The sequence below is a fragment of the Coregonus lavaretus genome (assembly GCF_964263955.1).
Source record: "Coregonus lavaretus genome assembly, chromosome: 2".
In the NCBI taxonomy this organism is placed as follows: Eukaryota; Metazoa; Chordata; class Actinopteri; order Salmoniformes; family Salmonidae; genus Coregonus; species Coregonus lavaretus.
The window spans coordinates 82,672,329-82,694,001 of NC_139989.1; the positions used below are offsets into that span (position 1 = coordinate 82,672,329).

The window sequence follows — 21,673 nt, forward strand, 5'->3', positions numbered from 1 at the left end:
ATAACAGAGGGGGTATGATCCTTGTTCCTCTGTAACTTTCTCATTCATCATCATTCACGATTCATTCATGATTATTCATAATCATGGTAGCATCCACATGAATGTAGAAGTGTTCAGAAACATCTTCTATTCTTACTGACAATACAAGTGAAGTGACTCCAAAATGACAGGACATTATTCACCATTCAGTTTCTATTGGGAAAAACATAATCCAAAACACAACCAAGACAAACTGCAAATGCATTCAACAAGTTTGTAGAATCACACGACTGATGTAATCACTAAAGGCAAGGAATATGGTATAAAATACTAAACTTTTGACTATATTAATCCTACTGTGTGTGTTTGTGTGTCCAGTGTGTGTGTGTACAGTGTGTGTGTCCAGCGTGTGTGTGTCCAGTGTGTGTGTGTGTCCAGGTTGTTTGTGTGTCCAGCGTGTGTGTGTGTGTGTGTCCAGTGTGTATGTGTGTGTCCAGTGTGTGTGTGTGTGTGTGTGCATCCAGTGTGTGTGTGTGTGTGTGTGTCCAGGTTGTGTGAGTGTCCAGTGTGTGTGTGTCAAATGTGTGTGCGTGTGTGTCCAGTGTGTGTCCAGTGTGTGTCCAGTGTGTGTGTGTCCAGTGTGTGAGTGTGTCCAGTGTGTGTGAACCGAAACAAACTGCAAATGCATTCAACAAGTTTGTAGAATCACAAGCTTGATGTAATCACTGTGGGTAAGGAATATGGGACCAAATACTAAACTTATGACTACTTTAATAAAATATAAGTGAATATGTCCAAATTATTACGACATATACAAATGGGAGAAATAGATACATAAAGTGCTTTCATTTCTAAACAGTAACACAGATATGTATGAATATCCTCAAATAAAAGGTGACATTATATACTGTTGCCTAATATGAAACATTCTATCTCAAATCCAAAATGCTGGAGCATAGAACCAAATGTAAAACTGTAAACTTCACTGTCCAAACACATATGGTGTGTCCCTGGTAAACACATGTGGATCTGGTGAACAGTTATCACTTGTTGACCAACTACAGGGATACTGACCTCAGAGTCTCCAGTTTACAGTGGGGATTCCCCAGTCCATCAGAGAGCAGCTTCACTCCTGAATCCTTCAGGTCATTGTTACTCAGATCCAGCTCTCTCAGGTGTGAGGGGTTTGACTTCAGAGCTGAGACCAGAGAAGCACAGCCTTCCTCTGTGACTAGACAGCCTGACAGCCTGCAAAGAGTCAAATCATATTAAAACCACACTGCTATTCTTTGGTGGTCAAAATAGTGGCAGTATATTTTTTCAAAATGTTCAGATACATCAGTGTCCTGAAACCTGCCATATCTATTCAAAAATTAATGTTTCATTATTAGAAATTATCATAATATTGCTTGTAGAGAGAAACATGTATGACCAATTTACTTATAGTATATTAAAGTAGTCAAAAGTTGAGTATTTGGTCCCAAACTCGTTGGTTGCATTTCAGTTTGTTTTGGTTGTGTTTTGGGTTATGTTTTGTCCATTTGTAACTGAATGGTGGATGATGACTGGAGTAATTTTTTGTCTAAGTGGGTAGATAACATGTTTCTAAACATTACTAAATTGATCCTGATGATGCTATGATTAAGAATAATCATGAATAAATCATGAATAATAATGAGAGAGAAAGTTACAGAGGCTACAACAAAACATGCTAACCTCTCACCATTAACCTCAAATAAAAGGTGACATTCTGTACTGTTGCCTAATACGAAACATTCTATCTCAAATCCAAAATGCTGGAGCATAGCACCAAATTTAAAACTGTAAGCTTCACTGTCCAAACACATATGGTGTGGACTATGTGTGCCTGGCAAACACATGTGGATCTGGTGAGCAGTTCTCACTTGTTGACCAACTACAGGAATACTGACCTCAGAGTCTCCAGTTTACAGTGGGGATTCCCCAGTCCAGCAGAGAGCAGCTTCACTCCTGAATCCTTCAGGTCATTGTTACTCAGATCCAGCTCTCTCAGGTGTGAGGGGTTTGACTTCAGGGCTGAGACCAGAGAAGCACAGCCTTCCTCTGTGACTAGACAGCCTGACAGCCTGTAAAAGAAATCATCATGATTTCACAAACACACTGTTAATTTAACACCAGTAGTGTAGAAGGACAATGGCAGATGCATTTGGTTTATTCTCTTAAACAACCTATAGATTAATCTTCCGTCTCCTAGAATTGTATGGTCATATTGTTATACTAATGTGAACATCAATGATTTGATTCAATATGTTTTTCAATAATACATATATTTCTCTAAACTGAATATTTCTTCCTGATGTTTAGTACTATATGTCATTTTATGTACTCACAGAGCAGCTCTGGAGGCTTTGACCACTGGCAGCAGCCTCAGAAGACCTTCCTCTGATCTGGAGTATTTCTTCAGGTCAAACACATCCAGCTCCTTTTATGAAGTCAGCAACACAAAGACCAGAGCTGACCACTGTGCAGGTGACAGTTCTTCTTCTGAGAGACTTCCTGATCTCAGGAAGCTTTGGATCTCCTCCACTAGAGAATGGTCATTCAGTTCATTCAGACAGTGGAACAGATTGATGCACCTCTCTGGAGAGGGATTCTCCCTGATCTTCTCCTTGATGTACTTGACTGTTTCTTCATGGCTCTGTGAGCTGCTTCTTGTCTTTGCCAGTAGACCTCGTAAGTGCTTCTGATTGGACTCCAGTGAGAGGCCCAGAAGGAAGCGGAGGAACAGGTCCAGGTTTCCTGTCTCACTTAGTAAGGCTTTATCCACAGCACTCTTGTAGAAAGAAACTTCAGGCTTGTGTCTGAACAGCGAAGAAAAGTTACTGGACTTTGTTTGCAGTTTGTCCATTAGATTCTCATTGTTGTTGATGAATGAGAGGAACACATATACAGCAGCCAGAAACTCCTGAATGCTCAGATGCACGAAGCAGTACACCTTTTCCTGGTACAGCACACATTCCTCTTTAAAGAGCTGTGTGCACAATCCTGAGTACACTGAGGCTTCATTGACATCAATGCCAGCCTCTTTCAGGTCTTCTTCATAGAAAATCAGATTGCCCTTCACAAGCTGTTGAAAAGCCAGTTTTCCCAGTGACAGAATGCTCTCTTTATTCCAGTGTGGACCTGTCTCTTCTTTCCCAAGATACTTTTCATTCTTCTGTTTGGTATGAAACTCCACAAGGTGTGAGTACATCTCAGTCAGAGTCTTGGGCATCTCTTCTCTCTTATGTTTCAGCATGTGTTCAAGGACTACTGCAGAAATCCAACAGAAGACTGGAATGTGGCACATTATGTGGAGGCTCCTTGATGTCTTTATGTGTGAGATGATTCTGCTGGCCATGTCCTCATCACTGAATCTCTTCCTGAAGTACTCCTCCTTCTGTGGGTCATTGAACCCTCGTACCTCTGTCACCTGGTCAACACACCCTGAAGGGATCTTATTGGCTGCTGCAGGTCGGGTAGTTATCCAGAGGAGAGCAGAGGGAAGCAGATTTCCCTTGATGAGATTTGTCAGCAGAACATCCACTGAGGTTGACTTTGTGACGTCACAGCATATCTTGTTCTTCTGGAAGTCTAGGGGCAGTCGGCACTCATCCAGACCATCAAAGATGAACAGAATTTTGTACTTGTCGTAGTTGGAGATTCTTGATTCTTTGGTTTCCTTTGAGAAGTGATTGAGAAGTTCAATCAAAGTGTTTTTTTCCCTGTTCATCAAATTCAGCTCCCGAAAAGCGAATGAAAATACAAATTGGACATCCTGATTTGCTTTTCCTTCAGCCCAGTCCAGAATGAACTTCTGCACAGAGACTGTTTTTCCAATGCCAGCGACTCCCTTTATCAGCACAGTTCTGATACGTTTGTCTTGTCCAGTTAAGGGTTTGAAGATGTCGTTACATTTGATTGCAGTCTCTGGTCTTGCTTGTTTCCTGGTTGTTGTCTCAATCTGTCTCAGCTCATGTTCATTATTGACCTCTCCTGTTCCACCCTCTGTGATGTAGAGCTCTGTGTAGATCTTATTGAGAAGTGTTGGGTTTCCTTGTTTAGCGATCCCCTCAAATACACATTGAAACTTCTTCTTTAGATTAGATTTGAGTTCACGTTGGCAAATCACATCAAGCTCATCTGAATCTAGAAATAACACTGAGGATAAAATAAATGTGTAAATTGATTGATTAACTGATTATATTATTATTCTCTCTCTCTCTCTCTCTCTCTCTCTCTCTCTCTCTCTCTCTCTCTCTCTCTCTCTCTCTCTCTCTCTCTCTCTCTCTCTCTCTCTCTCTCTCTCTCTCTCTCTCTCTCTCTCTCTCTCTCTCTCTCTCTCTCTCTCTCTCTCTAAATGAATCACCACAACACATCCCTGCTGCTACTTGATGAGGTCACCAGGTGTTGTGTTAAGGCAGCTACAATATCATTGAGTTACACAGCTACTTTAGCTGTACTTTAGCTACAGCTTTTAAATGTTTGTTATAAAACAGCATTCAACATGAGGCAGACAGCTCCTACTTTTCTCCAGTGTGTCAGCAAGCTCCTTCTGGTTCATTTTCCTCAGGACGTGCAGTGTGATCTTCATAGCCCCCTCTCTGGCACTGCTCTCCTGCTTCTCATCTTCAGCATCCACCACTTCCTTATCCTGCTTCTGACTCTCAAAGCCTTCTGGGAGTTCTGGACTAAGAATGCTCTTGAACATCTTCAGCTCATTCTTCACAAATGTCATAATATTCTCTTCAAGCAACTGAAATAAATAAAGTAAATAAGTTAAGCAAGAGAATAAATGCTTTCTCATTAACACATGAATGAATGATTGACAGAACAACTTTCCTTGAGGTAAAAAAAAAACAAATGTACATAACAGGACCACATACACTGAATATGTAGGACAGGTCTGTTTGATGACTCTGGGAAGACTGACCACTGAGAATCTCTGACTCTGATCTCTCCTGTTGGTTTCTGTGGACAAAACATCAGATTACATCTCCTCATCCAGGGAGTGCACACACACACACACACACACACACACACACACACACACACACACACACACACACACACACACACACACACACACACACACACACACACACACACACACACAGAGGGAATGTAGTGTTGGTTTAATATTGTTTTAGGACTATGAAAATGGAAAAAAGGATGAAAACAACAAAAATAAGTGGTAAAATGGGAGAGGAGAAATGAATAGAGACAGTGTTGTTTAACTCACTGACCATGACCCATGAGTTCTTCTTACCTTTGTTCAGTAGAAAAGTCTCCCTCTCTAAACCTCATAGGATGACCCATAGACCAGTCACTCTTCATGGACACACAGCTGGGTACAGGGGAGGCTGGTCTCTCCTGCTTGATTGGGCTTCAACACAACAGAGACAAACATTACGTCTCTCAGCTACTCTGAGCTCAGATGGGGAAACATAAGAAGAGTTTCATTCTAAAACGCTATATATCAATTTTCAGAAATGTTTGTAAATTAGCTTCTAATGTTTAAAGAAATGATCAAATAAATGGTTATGTTTTTTCACTACCTAATCATGGCATGGTGTTGTTCAATGACAGGCATGTGTTTGATTAAAATCAATCACTTAATGGCTTCATTTCAGAGAGACAAATGTTTTTTTTTGCTAAATGCTATATATCTGCCTCACTCTCAGAGAAATAAGTAGTACTAATAGATTCTACACAGTTAAATGTAACACATAACTACATTTTTAATAAAGAACTGTACAAATGATACACATGTGACATCAATATTTAAATATTGTAAAATAATAATTCAATAGAGTAATATGAGATCTGTATGTAAAACATTTACATTTGATATTTTAGTCATTTAGCAGATATTTTTTATCCAGGGTCCGGTTTTCCAAAAGCATCTTAAGGCCAAGTTCATCATTAGAACCTTGGTAGGAGCATTGTTAAATCTCTGAGCTGTTTCCCAAAACCATCGTTATTAACGTTGCACTTGAAAACGCTCATATTCTAACACCTGCCTCAGACCACTTGTATGTATGGTAGAGCATGGCGTTTGCAACGCCAGGGTTGTGGGTTCGATCAAATAATGTATGTGCTAACTGTAAGTCGCTCTGGATAAGAGCGTCTGCTAAATGACTAAAATGTAAATGTAAAATGTAGAACAGCCAAGTGCGTCGTTAGATGCTTTTTTGCCCTCCCGCGTCACTTTATACACAGAAGATCTCTGCTAAACATAGAATCAAATGGTTTATCCGTCTCTTTGTGACCGCAGATAAATTCAGAACAAAGTTGACTACAAATACAAAGTTGCCAATGTCTTTGCAATTGACTCAAACAAGGGAAGTACACAAATTATGCTTCAAATGAAAACCGAGATGACTGTATTAAAATATAAACAGTAGGCTATAGGCCTATTTCAATCATATTGAAATATATTCCATGTTCAATATATTGAGTTCTATTTTGCTACTTGTAGGCTACTGTCTGTAATTTGTCTCAATATATTTCATGAAGTGTAGCCTAACATGTGCCCAATGATGTGCCGAATCTGTGATTTAGTGCATTTTTATTGTGTAAGCATTAGAATAAACTACCTCAATATTTGCAGCCGTAGGTAGTAATATCTTTCTAGAAGCTGATCCGTGGTCAGTATTGTGAAATAATTATAATTATAAGGAAAGATTTTAATGGAGAAAACTGATCCGAGAGCAGCGCTCCCCTTCTTTCGATCCTATCAGTATCGATACATGCTCCACCGGACGTGATACCTTGTCGTGCTGCTGATCCAGTTTCTACTGGTCTGCCTGCGGATATAGAACTCTGACCTGTTCACCGGACGTGTGACCTTGTCCCGAACCTGCTGTTTCGACCCTCTCTCTCTCTCTCTCTCTCTCTCCCTCTCCTTCTCTCTCTCTACAACACCTGCTGTCTTGACCTCTGAATGCTTGGCTATGAACAGCCAACTGACATTTACTCCTGAGGTGCTGACGTGTTGCAACCTCTATAACCACAGTGATTATTATTTGACCGTGCTGGTCATCTATGAACATTTGAACATCTTGAAGAACGAACTGGCCTTAATGGCCATATCCTCTTATAATCACCCCCCAGCACAGCCAGAAGAGGACTGGCCACCCCTCAGAGCCTGGTTCCTCTCTAGGTTTCTTCCTAGGTTCCTGCCTTTCTAGGGAGTTTTTCCTAGCCACCGTGCTTCTACATCTGCATTGCTTGCTCTTTGGGGTTTTAGACTGGGTTTCTATATAAGCACTTTGTGACAACTGCTGATGTAAAAAATGTATTCTGGGAACGCATATGAAGCAGACCAGGCCAGGGTTTGAGAAGTCAATGAGAGGTAAAAATGACTTCCTTAGTTGTTAATTTTAAAAATGTTCTGTCTTAAGTAGTTTAACAAACTGACACATTTTCATGTTAGTCAAAAACAACTTTATATGGAAGGAGTGCCTTTGATTTGACGGCCTGCAGTTCAACACAAGATGACCATTAGACCCAATGACTTATTTCTGCGCATGAGCTTCAAATCAAATCGTATTTCTCACATGCGCCGAATACAACAGTGGTACACTTTACCGTGAAATGCTTACTTGCGAGCCATAACAAAATAACAGTAATGAGTAAAGGAGTACCGAGTCAATGTGCAGGGGTACCAGGTAGTTGAGGTAATTGAGGTAATATGTATATGTAGGTAGGGGTGAAAGTGACTAGGCAATCAGGATAGAGATGACATCTCCTCATCCAGGGAGTGCACACACACTCACTGACACACACACACACACACACACACACACACACAGGGAGAGGGAATATTGTGTTTGTTTAATATTGTTTCAGGACTATGAAAATAGAAAAAAAGGATTAGCCTATGGATTATGAAAACAACAAAAATAAATTGTTAACATATAGACTAATATGTTATTAAATTGTGTTCTTACACTGGTACAGTTATGCCCTATGAGAAATGTACAACTGCGCATGTGCGAAAATAAAGCAAGGGCATTCTGGTTAAAACACCAACGATGAACATGTGTGTTTATTCCTCCGTTAAGTAAGCCGGTATTCCTGTCCTGAAGATGACAGCACCAACAGAAATGGGAAAATGGGAGAGGAGAAATGACTAGAGACAGTGTTGTTTAACTCACTGACCATGACCCATGAGTTCTTCTTACCTTTGTTCACTAGAAAAGTATCCCACTCTAAAATTCATAGGAAAGTCCATAGACCAGTCACTCTTCATGGACACACAGCTGGGTACAGGGGAGGCTGGTCTCTCCTGCTTGATTGGGCTTCAACACAACAGAGACAAACATTACATCTCTCATCTACTCTGAGCTCAGATGGAGAAACAAGAGTTTCATTCCAAAACGCTATATATCCATTTTCAGAAATGTTCGTAAATTATCTTTTACTGTTTAAAGAAATTATGAAAGAGATTGGTGTGATTTTTCAGTAGCTAATCATGGCATGGTTGTTGAATGACAGACATGTGATTATTTAAAATCAATCACTTGATGGTTTCATTTCAGAGAGACAAATAATCATGTTTTTTGCAAAATGCTATATATCTGCCTCACTCTCAGAGAAATAAGTAGTACTGCTAGGTTTTACACAGTAATAATATATATCTGCCTCACTCTCAGAGAAATAAATAGTACTGCTAGGTTTTACACAGTATTAATATATATCTGCCTCACTCTCAGAGAAATAAGTAGTACTGCTAGGTTTTACACAGTAATAATATATCTGCCTCACTCTCAGAGAAATAAATAGTACTGCTAGGTTTTACACAGTCAAACAATCCGATTCGATCTTATGTAGCAACATTTGAAATGGTGTGTTTTTACATTGGATAAAAGTAGAGACTCAGCTAGAAAAAGGTATATCATACACTACAGTTGAGGAACAATGGGAAAGTAATTCTGCTTTGAAAGATGATGAACTTGTAACCTCACTTTTGAGAAAATGGCCTTTGAATGTTTTGGTTCACCTACTGGAGAGCTCTTCTTTATCTACAGTGGTTTTACTTTGGCAGATAATGTCACCCATCTAAATAAATAGTATATATATATATATATATATAGTTAACTAAATGTATGGTACTTTTGGTTTATGTCAGTTTGATTGTTTGTTATGCTATAAATTGTTATTTTATGGTTGTAAGTGGTAAAATTAACTAATTAATTAATTACTACTTTAGTAAGGATATACTTTATTCAGTACTACTGCAGTTGCTAAATAATTCCAATAGATGGCAGCGTAAGACCACGAATGACATTTCGGAAGGTTAGTTTAGTTCTCCCTGGATACACCACCACTCCCCCTCACAAGAAAACTCCTGCACACGCTTTTTACTGTCCCTTTCCACACTGCTAATGCAAGAGGAACGACTGAAAAAGCATTTAACAGATTACTATGAAGTAATATAATGATCATTCATGTTTATTATTACCTGTTTTTATACTCATGTTTTGAAATCATACTTCATTACTATAATGATTATCAATAAGCCTGAACATTAATTTAGTCACCTCTGGTTGAGAAAAACGTATTATCCTAGTACATTCATTGTCAGATTCATCAACCAGCAGCGAGCACTCTGCCTTCTAGCACAAGCGAGGGGCATGTTGAGGTACATTTGCTAACCGGGAGGGTTGCATGATGTAATTTATTGGTGGGCTGGAAGACGCACTCTTGTCTTATCTATTCCGAGGTTGTTTAATCGATATATTAGATATTTTAAAATGCATGTATACTAGGGTTGAGGTTGGAGCATCTGACTAGTGATTATTTACCCGGGGTTCAACACCTGCTATAGTCACTATCTAATTGCTCTTCCAAAAGCATCACAGGCCTAATACGAGATATATAGCTAACTAAAGTAATGAGTGACCATTTTAGAAAATCATGGGACACATAGTATTTGGTTGCATGCTATTTTATGTCAATCATATTGCTGCTTGTAGCCTATAACTGATGCTTCGTGGTCTTATGCTGCCATCTATTGGAAATATTTAGCTATTAAAAGTTATTAATTCACGTACAGACGTTGGTGAGGCAGCTGAGAAATAAAGTGTATTAGATCAGTCTCAAACCTGCCCCACGCCAATTGCTGGACTTTCACACAGAGTTTATTAGGTAACCCAATTCAAACCACATTTGAAAAATAAAACAAATGTGTCTTATTTATCAAGTGCTCTGTCTTGCTATTATACATATAATAAAATAACAACAAAATAATTAAAACACTATTTAACCTGTGCTGGTCTCAACTGTATGTGTGAGGTCTGCTGTTTGGGGGGGTTATGAACGGAGCAGAAAATACATTTTTTAATTGTATTTATTAAGATAATATTATTACTAAAATAGTTTCTAAAAGTGTTCTAGGCTACCCTACCCTAGAATTAGGGGTTATGGCTAAAATAGGTTATAAGTAGGGTAAGAGTTTCTGTATAGCACTTTGTGACATCTGCTGGTGTAAAAAGGGCTTTATAAATACATTTGATTGATTGTTAGGTTTAGGGTTTTTATGGCAAAAAAATGTATGGGTTTATAGCACTCTTGCGCCTCCCTTTGGCCATCTGTGGGTACTACATAACTCATTCATTACATTTTTTACATTTACATTTTACATATTTAGCAGAGACTTACAGTTAGTGAGTGCATACATTTTCATACTGGCCCCCCGTGGGAAACGAACCCACAACCCTGGCGTTGCAAGCGCCATGCTGTACCAACTGAGCTATATGACACTTGCTAGGCTCATAATCTGAGGTAGCAACTGTGTCAGATCTACAAATCCATTAGCTAGACCACCCGATTAGACAACAATCACCCCATTATACCCATTTGGTTTGCAACTCAGTGAACCTGCGCAGCATTCGCTCAATTTGATGCCTATGAACGAAGATTTCGATGCATATCAAATTACCCAGCAGCCATTTAGAAACAACAAGTCATCAGAAAAATTGTTATTTCTTAATAAAAAAATGTATTCTGGCTGTTTAAATCTGCCACATCTTGAAAAAGAGGACAGGGACATGCGTTTTGTTTAGATTGTACACTTTTTTCTTAAAACAAATATGTTTAACCATGACCAGAAATGTTTAACGTTTGATGGCTTTGCGCCAGACAACACCTCTTAGACTGTGGCTCACCACAACATGTACTCAGGTTAACATTGAGCGCGCTCACCAAGTAACCGTAATCTTGTTAATAATAAGTTACCTGAGGTAAACCTACAGTATAACTAATAGGAGCTGGCAGGGTGAAAAATGCCCAAACATAAGGCCTGTTTTTTCGCGATTACTTCATAACCAGGGACAGAAGGTAATATTATGTAACTGGGCTCCATGGCGGATGCAATGAACTAATTTGATCAGAAATAACCTTTGTAAAAAATGTAACTTGAGGCGCCCCGAAAATAATATTCAAAAAGTTCAACCCTTGGACACAGAGGGGTTAAACACTAAAGTTACCGTCCATCTAGTGAAGAGGAGAACCGGACAGAGGGATGGTAGGTAACCAGCATCCGTCAACGAGAGAGGGAGAAGCCCTCCACGGTATTTAACAGGTGGAAGAAACAACCAGGGATCTCCATCGGTCCACAAGAAATGCAGGCAGCCGGTGATGATGTAGTGGTAGATAGGATAACTAGGATCCTGCTGGTAGAGTAGCTAGCTTAGCTAGCTGTACCGACTAGCTTGGATAGCTAGCAGGTAGTTCGTCTGTCCCTCGAGGATGATGACGAATCCGGTGAACCACAAGATGAAACAAGGATAGCGAGTGAAAAGGATCTGGCTACACTCATACTGTCACTGACCATTACGCAAAAAAGCAAATTGAACAATAAACTTCGGCGTCTCAACACTGTAACGAACTCTGTCGTTGTTCCCCAAGATCACCTCAGACCACTCTGCGCGTAACTGGACAATATGCTTGGCGCCAAACCGTCCGTGGACGCGGACAGTTCTGGGCGTGGACGCGGACAGTTCTGTACGGGGACGCGGACAGTTTCAGAACGCGGACATGAGCAGAGCCACACAATACACTAAACCAAGTCTTTACAGTGGCTTACATTAGTAATATTCATTTTTTATTATGTAAAACAAAATAATTCGTTTTTTAAAACAATGTTTTGAGATCTGGGCCCATATCCAAAAAGCGTCTCAGAGTAGAAAATGTGTCGTATAAGTGCTGAGAATAAAGCCATTTTAGTCCTACTCTTATGGGTATAAATTAAAGCTATGCATGAAGCCTCTTTATTCATAAGTGTCCCACCTAGTTGGCAGATATTTAGGACACCTCATGAGCTGTCCTAACCAGTTAAGAGGTACCAGCAGGTGTCTTGATAATAGAAACATGCAGCGAGTCAGTTGTTCCTGTGCAACATGTAATTGCTTTGGAGCAGTGGTGACCTGTCATTCAGGGCAGAGCCCCACCTGTTTAGCAGATGCTCTTACCCAGAGCGATTTACAGTAAGTTCATTCATCTTAAGATAGCTAGGTGAGACAACCAGATAATACAGTCAAATATACAGGATACGAACATTCAATTTCAGCTAAACAATGGATATATAGCGTTTTGCAATAAAAATAATAATAATTATATACATCTAAAATCTATTAATTAAACATCTGAGAACAGAAATATTGAAGGTACCCATAAGCAACCATTTCTGATTAAAAAACACATGTGAAAAATTGTGGAAATAGCATTTAGGAATTAAACTCTTAATAATTCTTTAAAAAAATTGTCATCTCACCTCTTAGCTTTGGTGTCATGTTCCCCAGAGAGACTCATTTTAGAGGCAGGGCCCCCCTCCTCTCTCTCCCCAGAGAGACTCATTTTAGACCACTGACCCCTAAACAGAGATCCAACATGTTGGTTGTAGTTAACACAGTAATTCTTGAATGTGAATTGTTATCATTTATTAATTATCTCTTACAAAACATTTACTAACAGACATATCGAAACAGTCAGGTGATTTAATGCAATCACATGAATATGTAGTAGTGACATCTCTTCACCATGGCCATGTCACACACTTATTTGTATTCATTAAAAGTCGGCCATTTATTATTTTTGAATCTGTTCTTTTCTAAACGTATCTGAGAATGTAGACAGAAGGGCTAAAACAGGCTTGATTGATCGGGGGGGGGGGGGGGGGGGATCAGTGATCTATACAGAAAGGTTTCTTGCAACAATTAAGAGATTTTATATTATTTAAAGTAGGCTAGGTTATAATGTATAACAGTTTTTTTGTTGTTGTGTAAAGCAGATCAAGGTCTATACCTCAGCAAGTGGCTACCTGTCATTCAGGGCAGGTGGCCTTTCCTGTTTTGCATGTTATTGTGGCATTAATACATGTCACATATCAGTTTGCTAACAATGTAAAAAATATATACACTACCGGTCAAAAGTTTTAGAACACATACTCATTCAAGGGTTTGTCTTTATTTTTACTATTTTCTACATTGTAGAATAATAGTGAAGACATCAACACTATGAAATAACACATATAGAATAATTTAGTAACCAAAAAAGTGTTAAAGAAATCAAAATATATTTTATATTTGAGATTCTTCAAATAGCCACCCTTTGCCTTGATGACAGCTTTCCACACTCTTGGCATTCTCTCAACCAGCGACCCGTCATTCAGGGCAGGTGGCCTTTCCTGTTTTGCATGTTATTTTGGCATTAATACGTGTCACATATCAGTTTGCAAAACATTTAAATATATATATATCATTGAGTTAATAAAGCGGCAAAAAAACATGGTCTCTTTTTTGTTTTCTTGAGTAAGGCAGCTCCAAAATGCAGGTGTTTCAGCCTAGCTCAGTGCTTTCTGTGGTGGTGGGGCAAGCCAGAAGAAAATGCAGGTGTTTCAGCCTAGCTCAGTGCTTTCTGTGGTGGTGGGGCAAGCCAGAAGAAAATACGGAGCGCTGCGCCGTGATTGGCTCAGTGTTCTGCCACTCATGGGGGCACTACGTTTTCGGTGCTACAGAGTTACATTAAAAAGAAGTGCCCATCAAAGAAGTTCATTGGCCACAGATAAAATGACGTCAAATCACATTATATCTACAGTAGCTTTGATTGGACTGATCATGTCAACATCATACTTTCAAAATCTTAGCCAGCAGTCATCATCACGAATCAGGTCGACAATCTACAGGCAAATCCTTTTTAATCCTTGTCATATGAAGAGAAATAATGAAGAGAAATGATAGGGCAGCTGATGGGACTCTGCTGTTGGGACTCTGCTGTTGGGACTCTGCTGTCGGGACTCTGCTGTTGGGACTCTGCTGTCGGGACTCTGCTGTCGGGACTCTGCTGTTGGGACTCTGCTGTCGGGACTCTGCTGTTGGGACTCTGCTGTCGGGACTCTGCTGTCGGGACTCTGCTGTCGGGACTCTGCTGTCGGGACTCTGCTGTTGGGACTCTGCTGTTGGGACTCTGCTGTTGGGACTCTGCTGTTGGGACTCTACTGTTGGGACTCTGCTGTTGGGACTCTGCTGTTGGGACTCTGCTGTTGGGACTCTGCTGTTGGGACTCTGCTGTTGGGACTCTGCTGTTGGGACTCTGCTGTTGGGACTCTGCTGTTGGGACTCTGCTGTTGGGACTCTGCTGTCGGGACTCTGCTGTTGGGACTCTGCTGTTGGGACTCTCTGTGATCATAGCTCAAACCTACTCTGACTATTGAATGTCTGACGTCGACCTAACCTTATAATAGTTTGTAGTTTAGCCTAGACCTACGAGAGTCTGCCCGTCTTTCCTACATATCAACACATTCATCCGACTTCTAATGATACCGAGAAATACGTGCCACAGTTTCAACAGCCATTGTGTAACTGCGTAGGCTACACACTTACTTTCACGTTCATATGAGGAAATCACATAACTTCTTACAGTCGCTGGTGCAGCCGCCTGTTCTCTTGCAGATAAAGTAGCTTTTATAGGCAACTCATTCAACCAGCCTAAACAACAGTAAATAAAAGATGTCAAATGGTCAAAAGTCAATCCTGATATAGCCATGTACATCAAAGAGAGGTGTATTGCTACAGATGTAGGATCTTAATTTTAGCCAGTTTGCTACAGCAGGAAAATAATCCTGCAGCAACAGGACATTTGAATTATTATGGGAATGGCCGGCAGGGATGTAGCTCAGTTGGTAGAGCATGGCATTTGCAACGCCAGGGTTGTGGGTTCGATTCCAGTATAAAAAATAAAAATGTATGCGCTCGCAATGTAAGTTGCTCTGGATAAGAGCGTCTGCTAAATGACTAAAATTTTAAAAATCACCATGTAGAATTTTGTGTACAGATGTAGGATCTTAATTTGATCACCGCCCACTGCAGAATAACTTTCCCTCAACGCAGTAAATGTAAAACTTGTAGTGTATTTGAGGTTTTAAAAGGCTTCTGAAGTTTGTAATTTCCACTTAGAAATGGCAGACTTGAGTTTCCCTTACTAAAAATATATCAACCGATACAAAAATGTCCATTAATTATAAATCACATTTACTGTTGCTGCAGGAATATTTTCCTGCTGTAGCAAACTGGCTCAAATTAAGATCCTACATATGTACATGCAAATGTACTTGGCGAATAAAGGTGATTCTGATTCTGCAAAGGTTGAGTCTCTAGATTCCCTTGCTGCTCTGGGGAAATAATGACATGGAAATCATGGGCGATTTAAACTGGGACTGATTATCTCCAAACTTTGAGACCATGTCATTTATTATATTTCACCCAATTGATAAAAGAAGCTAGAAGTCTGAACCCAGAAGACAACTTTAAATCAACACTTACTGATATTATCCTAAAATCCTTTCACTCATATTGTTGTGTCTCTTTGTTCAACGGACGTCGGGTAGTCTGTGATATTAATATTGTAGCAAACAGTGGGGCAGGGCAGTGAACCCAGGTTGCACTTGTAAAAAGGCAAACAACCTACGCATGGCGCCATTGGCACCAATTGGGTTACTTGGTTGGAATTGCATCTTAGTACATGGGAATAATGATGCATTTTATTTAGTAAAGTGGTTTCTTGCATCAAACACAACAACATTTTCAGTCACCTCCTCCGTGTGAAGGACAAGTAGATAAACAGGTTAATGTCAAGCTCTGCATGTTTTTTGGAATGTCTCATGGAATGTAGGCTTACATTGAACACCACACATTGGCTGCTACTGTAGGCTGAATGATAGAACAGCTATTTCCATGTTAAATGTTATTGGAGGCCTTTTTTTACATTATGATCAAATAGCCTACTTGGTCTCTGTTAAAACTGTAACTTAAAGTGGGTACAGCCTCAGTGTTCACAGTAAACTCACGCCGGAAGATGCACAGATCGCTACACTATAGTAGAACTATGATACAATTACATATATCATACGAAATGTGAAATGTAGAACTATGACGAATGAATATTGATGTATTGAATTCACAGGAGGTTGGTGGCACCTTAATTGGGGAGGACGGGCTTGTGGTAATGGCTGGAGCGGAATAGGTGGAATGGTATCATTAATATGAGCCGTCTCCCCTCATTAACCTCCACTGATTGAATTTGACTTGTCCACGTCCAGTTAGCGCCATTTTGTATGATTAAACTGTCAAGTCATTATATATTTTCGTTCTGCTGAGAGAGCACCTTCGTGATGACTAGCGCTCTGTATATTCTAATGGATGGGCCTGAGCTGGAATGTGAAGCTAACTGAAGCTAACTTTAGAAAATCAGTATATCTAGCTTGCATCATAGTCCACCCCTCAGGCTAAGTTCAGGTTACAGCATCAGGCAGACATCAACAGCCGAATTGTAGGCTACTACCTGGGTCGTATTCATTAGTTTACACCGCAGCCAACAGTTTTGCAACAATGCATAAACAGTTTACTCCAAACGCTGTACAACGTGACCTATACGGTTTCTGTTGCCAAATGTTTTGCTACGGTGGGCACTAATGAACACACACACCTGTTTTGAGGAAGTGTAAGTTGTTGTTAGTCTTTCCACAATATTCATTTGTCTCTCTTTCACACAACATACCTTCCTGAGTGAAAAGCGTTAACAGTAGATTAGAAAGAGAAAATGTTGTTGCTTGTTGTGTTTTAAGCCTGTTTTGAGAAGACAAGTCTATAGACCTATGATACAGTACACTCTTAGAAAAAAGAGTTCCAAAAGGGTCCTCTGGCTGTCCCCATAGGAGAACGCTTTTGGGTTCCAGGTAAAACCCTTCTGGCTTCCATGTAGAACCCTCTGTGGAAAGGATTCTTCATGGAACCCAAAAGGGTTCTACCTAGGACCAAAAAGGGTTCTACAAAGGGTTCTCCTATGGGGACAGCCAAAGAACCCTTTTAGATTCTAGATGGTGTAGGAGCGATCACCCGGGGGCACACAGATGGAAACAGAACGAATTCACCCCACGCATCTAATTTATATCCAAAACATTTTAAGGAGAGTAGGCCTATTATAACACTGTCTACAAAGCATATCATCAACTATATAAATACACATAACAATATCATCAACTATATGAATACACATAACAATATCATCAACTATATGAATACACATAACAATATCATCAACTATATTAATACACATAACAATATCATCAACTATATGAATACACATAACAATATCATCAACTATATTAATACACATAACAATATCATTAACTATATTAATACACATAACAATATCATCAACTATATTAATACACATAACAATATCATCAACTATATGAATGCACATTACAATATCATAAACTATATTAATACACATAACAATATCATCAACTATATGAATACACATAACAATCGTCGTCTTACCTTTTATATGTCTCTCAATAGAAGTAGAGTCTGGAATGATCATTCGGTGGTGGAAAGTTCCTTTAGTTTGTTCTGCTCATTTCCATATCAGGTTCTACCTGTTCTCTCTCCCACTCCCTGTCTCTTTATAGCTCTTACAATGTGCCTTGGAATACATTCTACAAGCGTCTGGAACTCCAAATGTAGTTCTGATTTAGTGTTCCAAACGAAAACAATTTGATTAAACTGGTTAATATGGTTAAAATACATTAAGACTGAGTAATGCTGTGATTGTTTTTATTATTTTGTTATGTATTGAAATGTTTGACTTTATTTTCCCTATGTCCTTTCAATATAGGAACAATTTGTGAAATGACAGCCTTCTGTAAATATGGACAAAAGTCTATGGATTAATTTGATGGTATGTGTCTTGCAACATTATGTAAAATGACAGGTTGAGAAACACTCCTAGGTGCATATGTGAGAAGGAACGCAATCTGTCTCCCTATGTGTGTGCCATCCCTAAACATCAAGTGTTTGTGGTTCATTAAAATGTTTATTGTCAAGGTTGAAAAAAGAAAAAAGAAGAAAATAAAAGTGTCTGGAACTCTATTGGAGGGATGTGACATCATTCTTCCACAACAAATTCCATAATTTAGTGTTTTGTTGATGGTTGTCTTCAATTGGGTTGAGACCTGGTGACTGAGACGGCCATGGCATATTGTGAAACATCAGCAAGTTCAGCAGTTTTCGTCACTGAAGCTCCTGCCAAACGTGCCCCAACAATCACCAATCGTTAAGCTCTTCCCGAGCAGGGTTGCAGTCTCTCTTCGTTGCAGCTCCTCTCTCCCCAGGGGTAGCAACTCCTCTCTCCCCAGGGGTAGCAGCTCCTCTCTCCCCAGGGGTAACAGCTCCTCTCTCCCCTAGGATTTGAAGACATCGGTGGCTTAGCCCACAGCCAGTAGGAGGGTCCGGGAAGGAATTTCAACAGCTAAATCCATGAATACATCATTAGTGTATTGCCAAAAACCACTCAAGAACTTCAAATATAGACTCTGACCTGTCCAATGAGCCAAACTGATTAAATAATCCCACAGTACCTAAACACACTCTCTCTCTCTCTCTCTCTCTCTCTCTCTCTCTCTCTCTCTCTCTCTCTCTCTCTCTCTCTCTCTCTCTCTCTCTCTCTCTCTCTCTCTCTCTCTCTCTCTCTCTCTCTCTCTCTCAGTGCAGCAATTAGAATCCCTATATCAGCTTTTAGTGATAGTCTACTGTGTGTTCTCCCCTCCTCTGTCTCTCTCCATCACTTTCTCTGTGTCGTCTATTGATGTCTCTCATCTTGTCTGGTGTCTGTCTCCATCATATCCTATTCTTCTGTTGCTGTCTCTGTGTCTTGTCTGGTGTCTCTCTCCATCATATCCTATTCTTCTGTTGCTGTCTCTGTGTCTTGTCTGGTGTCTCTCTCCATCATATCCTATTCTTCTGTTGCCATCTCTGTGTCTTGTCTGGTGTCTCTCTCCATCATATCCTATTCTTCTGTTGCTGTCTCTGTGTCTTTTCTGGTGTCTCTCTCCATCAACAGAAATATTGGTGAGGGTTAGGCCTACTCCAATACAACATTGAAAACATGAAAACACGACTACATCACACCATTAAATACAGTTGGAATATAGTTACAACACTCAAACTGTTTCCATCAAACAGAAAAACAACAAGAAAGCTGGATAAACACATTTAGATTTCTACATACTGCACTTTGCTTTTGCATTACCCATACAGCTGTTTAAGGTCATACAAAGGCAGAGTGCAGTATCAGCATTCAAGGGGTCATAGGTCAGATCAGTGGTCATGGTTGATATGATTGGACAAAAAACCCAACATTAAAGCCATTTCTCTCAGATTCACTGTTTGCGTAGACTGCTCTTTGCCTTTGTAGGGCAGTAGTTCAGGTGGCTTCCCTTGCCCTTAGTCTGCCTCCTGGCCCTCCTATCGCCATGGAGACACCTTCCTGAAAACAATGACTCCATACTTTGCTGAAACCTGTTCTGCCAGTTCATGTCCTTAAAGATGAATGTTGGAATGTTCCAATGTGGTTACCCCAAAAAGATGCCAAGATAGATCACACATCCATAACTTGTTTCCTGCTTGTAGCAGGCCTCGTTCACAGGAATCCTTTTCTCTAACTATGAGTCATATGATTTCATGAGAATATTTTTCTGCAGTGAGAGTGTAATGCAAGTCAAGGTGTCCTTGGATGAATGTCAACAAGATTTATAACCAGCATTGTTAAATTAACTGTTGTAATAAATAAATACAATATTTGTAAATGTATTGTCACAGACACCGGATAGATGCAGTGAAATGTGTTGTTTTACAGGGTCATAGTAGTACGGCGCCCCCTGGAGCAAATCAGGTGTAAGTGCCTTGCTTAAGGGCACAGATAGATTTTTACCTTGACGGCTCAGGTATTCGAACCAGCAACATTTCAGTTACTGGCTCCACTAGGTAATCTTACCATACCAGTTCACACCCTAACAGAAGACACTTTTCAAGTGTTCAAATGTAGTCCATGAAGAGGTATTAGGATTATGTACACAGCTATTCTGCCGTACAATTGAAAACTGCTGCTACACATTTGGTCAAAGATGAGTTCAGACCTAAATCAGGCTTCGTAGTATCTGTTATATCTTGTGACAAAGTGTCCTGGTTCAATTATCTTCTGTTTCAGAGAAAATGGAGGGTCAAATTTGCTGTAACTACAAAATCACAGTAAAAACCAAGGAAACAGCAGTAAGTGAGGTTACTGCCATCTGGCTTTGTTCCACCATGTTCTACTGCAGTTACTACGGTTTTCCTTGGTATTCTATCAGGCTCTGAGTTCAGGCCATCCCGACCATGACACTCACCCTCACACACTCCATGAGACAGCCAGTGATCCAGTTATCACCAGAATAAACATGGCACAATCATGGGGAAACATTATGGTTTAACTCGCATTGAAATGCAAATACCCAGATAATGGTAAGAAAGATAGCAAACAAAATATTGAAACACTCGCTAACATAAAGAAAAGGACAGCATTGATATTAAAACAAAGTCACATAAGGATAAACATTCTCCGTGATTAAATAGTTCTTACCTTATGGATAAAAACAGCTTAAGGGTTGCTACAATACAACATTCAAAACATGAAAACACAACTACACAACACCATTAAAAACAACAAGAAAGCTGGATAAACACATTTAGATTTTCTACATACTGCACTTTGCTTTTGCATGACCCATACAGCTGATTAAGGTCACACAAAGGCAGAGTGCAGTATCAGCATTTTAGGGGTCATAGGTCAGATCAGTGGTCATAATAAGATGATACATCAGTGCATTTACACTTATCTACCAACGACATATTTGGCTGAACAGCAAAAACAACTTTAAAGCCTTTTTTGTCTTCAGTTGTACTGTTTTCTAGTTGATGCTCTTTGCCTTTGTAGGGCCGTTTATTCAAGCAGTCAACGGACAACAACTCTTGAACGGACAACAACTCTTGGGAAAACACTTTTGAAAGCAGTTTTGACCTTTGTTAAAAAAGAGGGGGATCCAAGCTTTCCATTGATAACACGTTTATTTCTATACTCCTACAATCGCGCTAATGCGTTGTTTTAAAAATACAGTTACAATCGGAGTGTCAAGCATGGTTTAGGAACATTTGCAACAGAGCTCTTAAAGGGGCAACGGCATCTTAAAAGGGCAATTGCACACTTTGTAATAGAAACCCCGCTAACAACAATTCTGAGTGAATAATAATAATAATAAATAATAATCATCATCAGGAAGTGGTGTCCAATGGGG

The 21,673-nt window shown here is 39.7% G+C and overlaps 1 protein-coding gene and 2 pseudogenes across 3 annotated transcripts in view; all 3 read right to left on the reverse strand.

The window, feature by feature from the left end:
• LOC311140884 (NLR family CARD domain-containing protein 3-like) overlaps window positions 1-5,590 on the reverse strand; it is a 475,271-nt pseudogene extending 469,681 nt beyond the window's left edge. Inside the window, exons 1-2 of the transcript XR_014615242.1 lie at window positions 5,556-5,590; window positions 5,267-5,383 (exon numbers count right to left, since the gene is read on the reverse strand). The product of XR_014615242.1 is annotated as an NLR family CARD domain-containing protein 3-like (transcript). The remainder of the gene's footprint in view (window positions 1-5,266; window positions 5,384-5,555) is intronic.
• LOC311099212 (NLR family CARD domain-containing protein 3-like) lies at window positions 2,345-4,972 on the reverse strand (annotated as a pseudogene). Its single transcript has 3 exons — window positions 4,884-4,972; window positions 4,525-4,753; window positions 2,345-4,158 (listed from the first exon to the last, which is right to left on the reverse strand). The product of its transcript is annotated as an NLR family CARD domain-containing protein 3-like (transcript).
• A 2,427-nt stretch (window positions 5,591-8,017) lies between the features above and the next one.
• LOC311142138 (uncharacterized protein) overlaps window positions 8,018-21,673 on the reverse strand; it is a 54,381-nt gene continuing 40,725 nt past the window's right edge. Inside the window, exon 4 of the mRNA XM_084177728.1 lies at window positions 8,018-8,303. Within this exon, the coding sequence (XP_084033854.1) occupies window positions 8,183-8,303 (121 nt within the window). The 3' untranslated portion in view covers window positions 8,018-8,182. The remainder of the gene's footprint in view (window positions 8,304-21,673) is intronic.